The 13,612-nt window shown below is 42.4% G+C and overlaps 1 protein-coding gene across 1 annotated transcript in view; it reads right to left on the bottom strand.

The window, feature by feature from the left end:
• The window catches only part of LOC135210362 (serine/threonine-protein kinase mig-15-like), a 297,907-nt gene that overhangs the window by 26,466 nt on the left and 257,829 nt on the right, over nucleotides 1-13,612 (bottom strand). The window contains 1 exon segment of the mRNA XM_064243259.1: nucleotides 10,195-10,414. Within this exon segment, the coding sequence (XP_064099329.1) occupies nucleotides 10,195-10,414 (220 nt within the window).

Below are 13,612 nucleotides of genomic sequence, written 5' to 3'. Positions count from 1 at the left end.
CAAGTTTACATCAGGCTTATTGTTTATGGGAAAGGAACTTGAAGAATCAAATTTACTATATCAGTTGTAAACAGTTATCTCATGTAGCAGGTTATTAAATTTGGAAAGGTAATTTTCTGTACCTATCACAATTTATGGTTTAAGGATGTATGAACCCCTCTTTTAAGGTCCTAACTAACGTAGTTTAAAAAGCAATCTATACCAAAGTTTTGAGTCAGTACTAGGTACAGGCGGCCCTCGGTTAGCGGCAGGGGTTCCGTTCCTGGCCACCGACGCCAAGCGATTTTCGACTCTGAGCGATTTTAAAGCCTACGGCCGCCGCACACCTTCTTTCGAAACTCTAGACCAGTCAAAGGCGCCGTAATCCCACAACGGCGCAATAAGTAAAATGATATTGTTATTTTACAATAAAGTTTTGTACATACTTACCTGGCAGACATATACTTAGCTTACGTCTCTGACGTCACGACAGAATTCAAAACTCGCGGCTAACGCGACAGGTAGGTCAGGTGATCTACCTTACCCGCCGCTGGGAGGCGGGTGTAAGAACCATCATACCTTTCTTGCCAGATTTTTTCTCTCTTATACCTGTCTCCTGAGGGGAGGCTGGGCGGGCCATCAATCGTATATGTCTGCCAGGTAAGTATGTACAAAACTTTATTGTAAAATAACATATCATTTTTGTACATGAACTTTCCTGTCAGACATATACTTAGCTGATTGACACCCTTGGTGGAGGGTACAAGACAGAAAATAACAAAGAAAAGGTAAACAACACCTGTTGTAGGATAAACATAACCTTGGTTCTTACCTGTTTAGGCTGAAGACTTCATAGATACTGTCTATTAGTCTGCATAGCCATAAGAGCTACAGCGATGGGCGTGACCTACAGCTGAAAAGACTCTTTGGGTCTACTAACGGGACTTGATATCCGCTTACTTAGTAGAATCCAAGTCGGATCATGTCAATGGGGGTGGGGGGGCGCCCTCTTCTATGACAGAACCTTTCCACTACCAACTGCAGGGAGGTCTTCAAACCAAATCCGATCACCTAACCAAACTAACGTTATTAGCATTACGAAACGAAAAAAGATGCCTACCTGCATCATTTTTCATACAACCATATGAACTCAATTACCAAAAAAAAACAAGGGAAAAAACTACTAAGGATATGTTCCAGCTCCCCCCTGCCCCAGCACCGAATCCGCCGATACGTACGGGCCTAACGCGAAGCACTCGTCATACGTAATACTGACGTCTTTTAGGTAGTGGTTGGCGAATACTGAATTACATCTCCAGAATGTAGTTTTCATCAGATTCTGAAGAGACATATTCTTCTTAAAGGCCAAGGAAGTGGCAATTGCTCTCACTTCATGAGCCTTGACTTTTAAAGAGCTTGAAATGTTCTTCATTACAAGATCTATGTGCTTCTTTCACAACACTTCTAATGAAGAAAGACAGCGCATTTTTCGACAATGGTCTGCTGGGGTCCTTTACAGAGCACCATAGTCTGTCCTCAATGCCCTTAAGGGTTTTCTTCTTCTGAAGGTAGTATTTTAAACTCTTAACAGGGCAAAGAGTTCTTTCAGGTTCTTCCCCTACTAGGGCAGACAAACCACGAACCTCAAAAGTTCCTTGGCCAAGGATTTGAGGGGTTCTCATTTTTTGCTAAAAACGAAGGAAGGAAGGAACAACCACGGAATCTCCTTTGAAACCTACCCTTCCTTCTAGGGCATGAATCTCACTAACCCTTTTAGCAGATGCTAAAGCCATGAGAAAGAGAGCTTTCCTCGTGAGATCTTTGAAGGAGGCTAAATGTGGTGGTTCAAACCTAGCGGACCTCAGGAAACGAAGAACCACATCCAGATTCCAACTTGGAACTTCGTTCGAAGTTTTCTTGGAAGATTCAAAAGATCTTAATAGATCATGAAGATCTTTGTTATTCGAAAGATCTAAATTCCTATGTCTGAACACCGCAGCCAGCATGCTACGGTATCCTTTGATAGTAGATACTGCCAAACCGCATTTTTCTCTGAGGAAACTAGGAAATCTGCTATCTGAGTCACAGAGGTATGGAAGAGGAAAACTTCTGGTTCCTGAACAATCCAACGGCGAAAGACGTCCCCACTTCGACTGGTAGACTTTAAGGGTCGAAGGTCTTCTAGCTGAGGCGATAGCCTTAGCAGCTTTTGTCGAAAACCCCTTCGCTCTGACAAGACTTTTGACAGTCGAAAGCCAGTCAGATTGAGAGCGGGGAGGTTTCTGTGATACCTGTCGAAGTGGGGTTGTTTGAGCAAATCTTGTCTTTGTGGAAGTGCTCTTGGAAAGTCCACCAACCATTCCAGTACCTCTGTGAACCAATCTTGGGCGGGCCAGAACGGAGCTACTAGCGTCATTCTTGTCCTCTCCGAGATATCAACAAATTTCTTGAGGGTTTGTCCTAGTACTTTTGAAGGGGGGAAAGGCGTAGACGTCTAGCCCTGTCCAATCTAGGAGAAACGCATCCACTGAAACTGCTCCTGGGTCTGAGATCGGGGAGCAATAAAGTTCGATTCTTGCATTCTTTGCTGTAGCAAAGAGATCGATGTGAGGTCTGCCCCATCTTCTCCACAGGTCTTGGCATACTTCTGAGTGGAGGGTCCACTCGGAAGGCAGGAGTTGATTCTTCCTGCTCAGGAGATCGGCCCTGACGTTCCTTTCTCCCTGTTATGAATCTGGTGAAGAGACTGATCTTCCTCGTTTGAGACCACAGCAGAAGATCCCTTGCTGTTTCGTACAGGGAGAAGGAGTGCGTCCCCCCCTGTTTCTTGATGTACGCCAAGGCTGTTGTGTTGTCCGAATTGACCTGCACTACTGCATTCCGGACGTGGGGTTCGAAGGCTTTCAATGCCATCCAGACTGCCATCAACTCTTTCTTGTTGATGTGCCAGGACACCTGATCCCCCTTCCAGGTGCCTGACACTTCTCTTGTCCCGAGTGTCGCTCCCCAACCTGCCTCCGATGCGTCGGAAAACAACACATGGCTGGGGTTCGGCATGTAGAGAGAGACATTCCTTCCACAAATCGAAGTGGGTCGTTCCACCACCGAAGGTCTCTCTTGATTTCTCTTGAGATCTTGAAGGAGAACTCCAGATCTAGGGAGAACGCCTCCAGTTCTGGTATAGGAAGAACTGTAGAGGCCTGAGATGCAACCTTCCTAGAGAAACGAATTGCTCCAGCGAGGAGAGTCCCCGTCCCCAGCAGACTCATCCACTCCCTCGCTGTGCATGATCTTTCTCTAGGAAGGTCGTTATTTTCTCGTAGCAACGAGCTATCCTCTCTGGCGACGGAAAAGCCCGAAAAGCCAGAGAAGCTATCCGAATCCCCAGATAGATCCTCTCTTGACTGGGGATTAATTGAGACTTCTGGAAGTTCACCAGAAGTCCCAGCGAACTTGCCAATGTAAGGGTCTTTTGAAGGTCCTCCAGACATCTTTCTTGAGACTCTGCTCTGATTAGCCAGTCGTCGAGATAAAGCGACACCCTCACTCCCTCCAAATGTAGCCACTGCGCCACGTTTTTCATTAACCCCGTGAAAACTTGGGGTGCAGTTGATAGGCCGAAGCACAAGGCCTTGAATTGGAAGATGTTTCCTCCCATCATGAATCGTAGATACTTCCGTGAAGAAGGATGGATCGGCACATGAAAGTAAGCGTCCTGAAGGTCTAGAGACACCATCCAGTCCCCTGGACGAAGAGCCGCTAAGACTGAGGAAGTTGTCTCCATGGCGAACTTCCTCTTTTCCACAAAGACGTTCAGGGCGCTTACATCCAACACCGGTCTCCATCCTCCTGAGTTCTTCGGAACTAGGAAAAGTCTGTTGTAAAAGCCCGCAGAGCGGGGATCTTTCACTAGTTCTATAGCCTCCTTCTCTAGCATGAGATCTACGCTAGAGAAAGGGCTTGATTCATGATGGGGTCCTTGCACTTGGCTACCAACTCCCTCGGAGTTGTCGTCAATGGTGGTCTTGACGAGAAGGGAATGAGGTATCCTTTGCTGACAATCGAAAGGGACCAATTGTCCGCCCCTTTGTGGCCCAGACGTCGGCAAATTTCAGTAGTCTGGCACCCACTGATGTCTGGAGTCCTTGACCGCTATTTCTTCCCTCTGACTGACTTAGAGAAGGTTTTACCTCTCTTAAAAGGTCTAGTCCCTCTGGTTGCAGAACCTCTGACAGCGGGTCCTCCTCGAAAGGGCTCCTGTCTCAGAGGAGTCTCTTTCTTGGTCTTGGGTTGGAAGACAGAGCGAGGTTTCCTGGCCGCCTGGGCTAACATGTCCTGAGTAGCCTTAGCTGAAAGGGCACTCGAGACATCTTGGATAATTTTCTTGGGGAACAGAAGAGGAGAGAGTTGAGCATACAAGAGCGATGCCCTTTGTTGCATGAGACACTGCCTTCGTGAGAAACGAACAGTAGACCGACCGTTTCTTAAGCACTCCAGCTCCAAACAGTGAGGAGACTTCACTCGATCCGTCTCTCACTGCTTTATCCATGCAAGTGAGTACACAGTTAAGATCTTCAGGAGACAGAGCATCTGGGGTCTTGGTCTTATTAGCCAGCACACCTAAAGACCAATCAAGGAAGTTGAAACTTCCAGGACTCGGAACATTCCCTTCAGTAGTGGTCAAGTTCGTTCATTCCCCACGTAGTCTTGGCGGACAAGAGGGCGGAACGACGAGCAGCATCCACTAATGAAGAGAAGTCCGAGTCCGCAGACGAAGGGAGAGCGAGGCCTAAAGGTTTCTCCCGATTCGTTACCAGAATCCCAATCTGCCGGTCAGTTTAGACGGAGGGAAAGAAAAAACTGTCTTCCCTTTCTCTTCCTTCAAAAGGAGCCATTCCCCAAAACCTCTCAGCGCCTTCTTCATGGAAACAGTAGGTTTCATCCTTACACAAGACGAAACCTTCGACGTCTTCGAAGTGGAGAATAACGAAAGAGGAGAAGGGGGGGCCACAGGAGAAAGGATATCTCCAAACTCTTGCAGGAGTAACTCTGTTAGTTTCTTATATGAGGAAACTGAGGCGTCTTTTGGTCCTTCTTCTTCTGAGGGGTCCTGTTCCTCCTGAGCCGAAGAGCCCTCCTGATCCTTAGAGGCGCGACTATTCTTAAAGGAGTCTCTAGAGGCAGTTAGTTAGACGTGTACGTCTTGGAGACAATGCTTCAGGCAAGTGTCTACTTGCAACATCCTTCTTGTCTGGAGGAGTGCGTTTCCCAGATCCTTGAAGCCTAATAGGAGTCAGGCGGCAGTCAGGTGCAGAGCGCCTGTTTGAAGAAGAAATTCTATCAGGTGCTCTTGCGCCTATCCAAAGGAGAGCGGCTACCAGGCGAACTGCGCCTGCCATACGAAAAGCGCCTACCAGGCTCTTGGCGCTGAACCGAGGCGAGAGAATCTCTGGCGGACGATGCGCCTACTAGTGAGCGCCTACCAGGGAGAAGCGCCTGCTAGGCTCTCGGCGCCTGACTCGAGGCGAGTAAAAGTCAGGAGAAGAGCGCCTGCCAGGCGAAACGCGCCTAACAAGCTCTTGACGCCTGTCCAGCGAAAGGCGCCTGTCCGATTTAGGGCGCTTGTCAACCGGAGAGTGGAGGCGAGACGAGGAGCGGCTACGAGGTGAGTAGTGCCTACTAGGCTCTTGGCGCCTGTCAAGGGGAGCGATCCTGTCTCGAGAAGAGCGTCTGTAGGGTGAGGATCTCCTACGCGCAGTTTGCTCCTTGTCTGAAGGAGAAACCTGTCTGTCAGGCGAATGTCGCTTAGACGCAGATTTGATCTTGTCCGAAGCAGAAAGCCTCCTGCGAGAATCCGAACGCACAGGTGAGCGCGCCTCTTCCGTCGAAAAGCGAGAGTCAGGAGAGGGGAGCTTGGACTTCTTTACAGGAAGCGAGACGTCCTTCCTGCGACGAGAAGACCCGCAAAGAGAGCCAGCCAGAGCCGAAATCTGCGCCTGAAGGTTAGCCAAAACCCTTTGCAGGAGAATTCACAAACTCGTGAACAGGAGAAAGGAAAGAGGCTCGATCTCCGCTCGGTGAACGATACTCCTGAGATCCTACGCTTCTTCGCTTCCACCTCAGGCTCTTCCGAAAAAACTTCAGGGCTGGAAGGGCGGGCGCAGGGAGCATTCCAGGCTCTCTTCGAAGGGCGCGAGTCTTCCGAAGAGCTCCATCCTCTTTTAGGAGAAGGCGAAGGCGACGACGAGAAGCACTGGCGCAAAATTTCTCTCTTGGAGCGATCCAAGGTAGCCTGGGAACGATCAACAGGAACTACCGAGGGACGCCTGACCGTTGGGGATGCTCCCTAACCTTCCTGCGGCTTTCGACTTTCCTCCTCCACTGGGACTGGGAGTCTGGAAGAGGTCTAGGCCTGGAAGCATTAGGGAGCCGATCAGACGCACCCTCCACTGCACTGGGTTCACTGCACAAATCACTATTGGAACCACTCTTACCTTCTAGTTGCTTGATTTTCCTCTCCATACTGCGAATGGTGGCTTTCATTGAGGCCACTTCCGAAGGCGTATCGTTCGGCTTCGGTGCAGGGAGCAGGAGCTTGAAACTGACAAAGGGAGCTACTTCTAAAATAGGATTATCTACATCCAACTCGCTAATACGAGAGGAATCTACCTACTGCTCTGGTAAGAAGCTTTCCTAACTTTATCCTTTTTCAAGCTTCCTCAAGTAGGAAGACAAAGACTTCCATTCATCCTCATTCAGCTTTTCACATTCATTACAAGGGTTATTAAAGGTGCATTCATTCCCTCTACACTTCAAACATACCGTGTGAGGGTCTACCGCAGCTTTCGGTAGCCTCACCTTACACTCAGTCATACAACAAACTCTAAACATAGCAGTTTTCTTAGTATCAACATCAGACATCATGAATCCAAGAAAATCCAAGAAAATCCAAAGAAAAATCCAAAGAAAAGTCCAATAACTGTCCACAAATCGCGAATGCCAGGCCAAAAGATCGGGTACTTCACCAAAAGTCCGTAGAAACAATCCAGGGCGAAAACGAGAAAAGAATCCAACTGTCAAGAGGTACCGACAACAGGTGTGGTCGACACCGACGACAGAAAAAATCTGGCAAGAAAGGTATGATGGTTCTTACACCCGCCTCCCAGCGGCGGGTAAGGTAGATCACCTGACCTACCTGTCGCGTTAGCCGCGAGTTTTGAATTCTGTCGTGACGTCAGAGACGTAAGCTAAGTATATGTCTGACAGGAAAGTTCATGTACAAAAATTATATTTATGCAGTATAGTACTATAGAATTTATTGTACAGTACATGTGGGTGTCTAGAGTATGTAAAGATATAATAAAGTTTATACAGTGTACAGGTATCTGTAGTGTTCAGGTTACGATCATTAGTCTTGATAGTTCGATTTTATGAGAGATCAAATTACAATGGCCTAACTTTATCCATCTTCTAGTTACATAAGTTCAATAACAGCAAAAGAGAATGGTGAAAGTATGGTAACGTTATACTCGTTGCGTGAACGTGGTACAACCATGAACAAAAAAAACGAACGAGAAACGACTTTTTTTTTTTTTCTAAGTACAACCGAACTGGATAACATCTGTTTGGCTTGTATTTCGATCATCGTACTACAGTGCAACATTACCGTATTTGTTATAAATGGCGTTATGTATAGAATAGAACTGAGATATCTTAATGTAATAACTTTATTCGCTATAGATCAGAGATCAATATAGATTAAAGATCAATCAGGAAATATACCGTTAAATTTAAACCTAATTATCACTGAAGCTGAGAAAACTGTTCAAGCTGCTAATGACTATTATCGTACATCGGCAACAAGGATAAAACTGCAGTAAACGTCTGCCATCACACACAACCATAGATAAAATTGGGATAAAATAATTTTAATCAAAACTACTGTGCTTGAAAGAACACATTTTACTGTTGGTTCACGCCGATAAGATAAATAACGTAAAGTTCGTATAAGATGATATAAAGGATTACGTATTGCGAACGGAATCACGTAATTTGTTAGCAATAAACATGCCGCCAACGTAATCTGTTAACGAAAAAAATAGTAGTTCACATTCACAACGAGACATATTCAATAAATATTTCCACCTAAAAACACGCTGTATAAGGAAAAATATCTTTGTCTCATATAAGTCAAGTATCTAGATATTCGTTTATGCTAGCTAGAAGCAAGAGCATTCGCTCAGAATTGTGTTATGGTGAAACAGACTCGTATTCATCAGCTGATTTCAAACCACAACATTGGCCGCTCCGCGGAATACGGGCTTAAGTTTGCCGTAGTATTTTAAAATACAATAATATGAGAATACATACAATAATTCTTGGATACAGTGAAATAATGTATAACTTTTTAAAGGATTTATGGAAAAGATGCATAATTAATAAAATAACACAATGCATTTTTCGGAACTGGCGGACAAGAACGAACATGAAAAACCATCCCCTGACAACGTGGAGCGTAGTTACAAAGGCTGCCTTAATTTGTATCTTATTTCTGTACTAAAATGAAAATACCTTTACGGCAATATATTTTCATACACATTTTAAACATAAAAGCATAAACATTTGAAAAATCGACACATCGATCGCTAAATTTGCACACTCTCTCTCTCTCTCTCTCTCTCTCTCATCTCTCTCTCTCTCTGTCTCTCTCTCTCTCTCTCTCTCTCTCTCTCTCTCTCTCTCTCTCTCTCTAACTAGATATTTTTGGAAGAGCGGCAGACGGCGGCAAAAAAAGTGCAAATTAGCGATCGATGTGTCGATTTTATAAATGTTTATGCTTTTATGTTTAAAATGTGTATGAAAATGTAATTACGAATAGTTGGTACGATTTTTGTTTTTTCGTTTTTTATTTCTGTGCAGAAATTTGATAAAAAGGCAGCTTTGAAACTCCCCTTCAAGTTATCGACTACGATGTGTTTTTCAAGTTCGTTCTTGTATGCCGCGGCGGCATACAAGAACGAACTTGAAAAACACATCGTAGTCGATAACTTGAAGGGGAGTTTCAAAAGCTGCCTTTTTATCATATTTCTGCACAGAAATAAAAATACCCTATTCGTAATACATTTTCATACACATTTTAAACATAAAAGCATAAACATTTATAAAATCGACACATCGATCGCTTATTTGCACTTTTTTTAAATCGATATTTTCGGAAGAGCGGCAGGCGGCGGCTTACAAGAAAGAACATGAAAAACATCGTATTTGCTATCGTGAAGGGCAGTTTCAAAAGCTGCCTTTGTATCATATTTCTGTACAGAAATAAAAAATGCCTTTCACGTCAATAGATTTTCACACAACATTTTAAACAAAAGCATGAACAATTATGAATCGACACATCAACCATAGCTAAATTTGCACTTATGTAACTCGATATTTTCGGCATAGAACAGCGTCAGAGGCATATACCCTAATACCCTACGTAATAACTCTCCATAAAATTTGTTAATATAATTTGCATAACCTTTATGGTCTGGACGGCATTTCTACATATGTATGAACTCGTTAGACAACGGCGCTAGCGGCGCTGTTAACTGAAATTTGTGCTGTAAAGATACCTTTAAAATGCCTTATTTTTTTAATGAATATTTTTGACGACCGCCGTAAAACCGATTCGCCGTTGAGTGATTGCGCCGTTAACCGCGGGCCGCCTGTAGTTGCTTAAGGTAGCCTGGGGGTATTAATTGTGGAAACTTTTCTGGAATTGTTACTGATGCAAATACTCATAAATTAAGAGGGAATTCATACATTTAAAGCAACCTCACTGCACTACAATAACTAAATGTTTCATAACATTTTGCCCTTGAAAAATACAACATACAGTTTAACAGCTGGCATTGACAAACACATGGCAAATCATATACATATTACTGCCTTCTTGCCCAATGATCATACGTTGACCTACAACCTTTTATATGGTAATAAAAATACAATCAAAATTACTAACTCCAAAGGTTGAACTAGTAGGCTTGTTTTTGAAAAACTTATAACAATCATACAATCAATATTTTGTGAAAACTGATTACTACATGATTTGCAAAGCTAAAGATTGGCAAAATTTTATGTGATTTCTGTTGAAGTATTGTATTGCATCACTTATAAAGGAAAAATGTATTACCCTATCATCAACCCATATTAAAATGAATATTTACTTACCCCATAATGAGGCACAGAGTATTTCTGAATTGAATCTCTTCTTGTACTTCCTTATCTCAGGGGTGTCATTTACATCATGCGAGGTTGGAGCCACATTGATATTAATGTGGGATTCACGCCGTGCAGGCTCCGTTCCACCAGCACCAAATCCAAAGGCCATGAATGAGAGCTGCTTTTTCTGAAGTTGAGGAGGAGTACCTTTACTAACTGCTTGGCGATACTGCAAATGAAAAATACGATTCGCTCATACATTAATCCTAAGATTAAAAAAAAAGCTATGTAGTTCAGTAATCCTAAAGGGTTAAAAATGGAAAATTTATAAAACTTCAAAATATTAAGGACAGAGATCAGAGGAAAAGTAAAAAAATCAACTTGGCCTTTTCAGCACATTTTGCTTAACACTATAGAGCTGCACAGGTATCAGGAAGCTACTGAGATCTAAGCAGAACTACTTGTGCAATTTCTATTATCATAACAGAAGACAACAGGTAATCTACGATAGTAATTTTCAAACACTAAACTTTTCAAACTACTGTGCCTGATATAAGCAATTCCCTGGACAGTTGAGAACTAAAGCTACATATTCTGAGCATAAACTACATCTATTATTTTATAGTGCTTATTAGTACCATGATACTTGACCCAGGAATATAACAAAAATCCCATTTAATCAAAAAGGAAAATGTACACACAAAATGAATAGTGCAGGCAGTCCCTGGGTTGCAATGCATATTTCGGGATTATGATGCTAACAATGTAACTCTGACAGAAGAAATATAGCTCCAAATTGGCAGATAGGTAAAAATGTGGAGTTTTACTTAATAATAAAAAAAAACTCTATAAAAACATTGTTTTCAAGACACCCAAAGGTTTAAAAGTGAGGTTTTCTTACGATTTTTGACGATATTTCAGGTTGTGTCAATTTTTGGCTTATGGCGCGGCATAGGAATGGAACCAGTGTTGTAAACTAAGGACTCCCTTTACAATGATGGTTCCAATCCTAAGTATGTTGGAAGCCAAAACATTGCTGAAAACTATAAGAAAACCTTACTTTTATTCCTTTGGGTGTCTTAAAAATATAGCCTCCATTTTTATTGATTTTTTTTTTTCATAAAAAAAACTCCCAATTTTTACTATCCCACTGTTTTGGAGCCATATTTCTTCCGTCAGATCGGTGTTGTCAGTGTCGTAACCCAAGAACATGTGTTGCAAACTAAGGAATAATATTTAAAGAGCACTGTAAGCTCAACCCATCATAACCCAGGGACTACCCAAAATATTTCATCACCTTGGTACAACATGAAATGACAAAATCCTTTCTTCCTATGTAAAATGGTATTTTCATGAAAAAATTAAGTTTCATGTATACTTACCAAGTAATTACAAAGCTAAATTTTCCCAATTGCACACCATCTTAAATTTAAATTCACGGTAGCACTTTTGTTCCTTTTGTTTAGGATCAACAAAGCAAAAACTTCACTTCTTTGGTGCTTTATGTCCATGAGAGGGGAGGAGGGAGGGCTCCAATCTGTAATTACTTAGTAAGTATTTATGAAACTTTATTTTATCATGGAAATACTACTTTCATGTAACTGACCAAGTAATTACATAGCTGAATCCCACATTGACAGGTGGTGGGATATATGGACATCTCTACTACCAAACATTCAGACATGAAAATGAATTGAAAATAGATAATTTTGCTAGCACTGGTACAATGCTTGTTTCCTTACCTGGTAAGAGAGCTACTGCAGGTAATTACTGATCATCATGAACCGTAGCGACAGCAAAATAGCCATGAGTCGCCTCTACTTTTATGTAGGAGCTTTGGAGGAAAGGACAATTCTCATTGCTTACAAAGCTTAAGAACAGTTGTCATTGTCCTGGGTGCAGTACTAAAAAACAATAACCAGACAATGCTGTCAGCTACACAGAAAAGAATTTAAAAACCATCACCCAATCACAAGACTGGTGGGCACTCCAGGTACAAAGCAATGACTCAACACCCTAGTTCAAGGCGAAGAGATCAAGGATAAAAAAAATGCTTCCTACACTTCATCCCCCAATATCATGCCAGCTACCGATAAAGGACTCAAGGTACTGCATTTTTTAAAAGGTGAGAGTGACATACGCCTGAAAGCATACAAGGTGGAAGTCGCTCTAATCTTGTGCGATCTCATCTTACAGGTAGGCAGGATGTCCTCCTGGATTTGTGAGTCAGACTCTGTAATAAGATTCATAAGAAAAAACAACAAAACTTTTTAGATAGGGGTCAAGAGGGATCCTTGACAGAGCACCAGAGATTGCTGGAGGGGCCACATTCTCTTGGTTCTGTTTAAATAAATACCTAAAGGCCCTAGCAGGGCCAAGGACCATTCCGCCTCTTCTGGACTGGGATGTCAGTAAGATTTCAATGGTGAACTAGCACAGTCAGGGGTTGGATGGTGTATTGTTCCTGGCAGGAAACCTACCATAAAGATACTGCGTCTCCCTGGGAAAAACCAATTCACTTGTCTATGGCCTGTAGTTCATTCATTCATTTGGCAGTAGCCAAGGATACAAGGAAGAGTTTACATGGAAAGTTCTTAAGGGACAAGGAATGGAGAGGATCAAAAGGGGGAACTACGTCCAAACTCCAAGTTATGGAGTGAGCTCTTGCCTGTTTGGAAATCTCGAAGGACTTGATGAGATCGCCAAGATCATGGTTAGAGGCCAAATCAAGACCCATATGTTTAAAAAAGACCCCCAGCATTGCTCTATACCCTTTAAATGTGGAGGAGGAGAGCCGTTTGGAGGTTCTCAGGAATAGGAGGAAATCCACTATCTGGGCTACAGTGCTCCCCCACTTTTACACGGGAATAGGTTCCAAACCCTAACGCGGAAATGCAAATTCTGCGGAAATGCAAAAACCCCCTAAAAATGCTTATACGTAACTGACTTATAATTGCCAAATACCTAGTACTGCCTAAACTAAAATGTTATAACTGTATATATTAACATTCCACTGCTTAACTTGATATTTCAAACAAAAATAACCTCAAATTATCATACTAAAATAATATAATTTCAAACAAAATACACCCCAAACCATCATCCCAAAACATCCTAGATCATCTTAGATTAGTACCCTTTTACAACCGTTACTTCTAAGTAGTATATATGCCCCCTAAAATGCTTATAACATTACATAATTTACTCATTTTAAAATATCAATATTAATATAAACAGCAAAACACCTACAATATTTTTAATACAAATTAAATAAATCTGTCTTACAGAACATTTGACAACTAATCAAGTTACCCTTGTACTGTATTTGTTACAAAAGCCATTTTCTCTCATAGTGGTACTGAAATCTAAAATATTTAAAGTAACACTAATTTTTTTTATAGCAACACTTATTCACTAATTACTGCAT

The sequence above is a fragment of the Macrobrachium nipponense genome, chromosome 39 (assembly GCF_015104395.2).
Source record: "Macrobrachium nipponense isolate FS-2020 chromosome 39, ASM1510439v2, whole genome shotgun sequence".
NCBI lineage: Eukaryota > Metazoa > Arthropoda > Malacostraca > Decapoda > Palaemonidae > Macrobrachium > Macrobrachium nipponense.
Note: the sequence above shows the minus strand (reverse complement) of the source record. Positions and strands in the feature narration are given on the sequence as shown.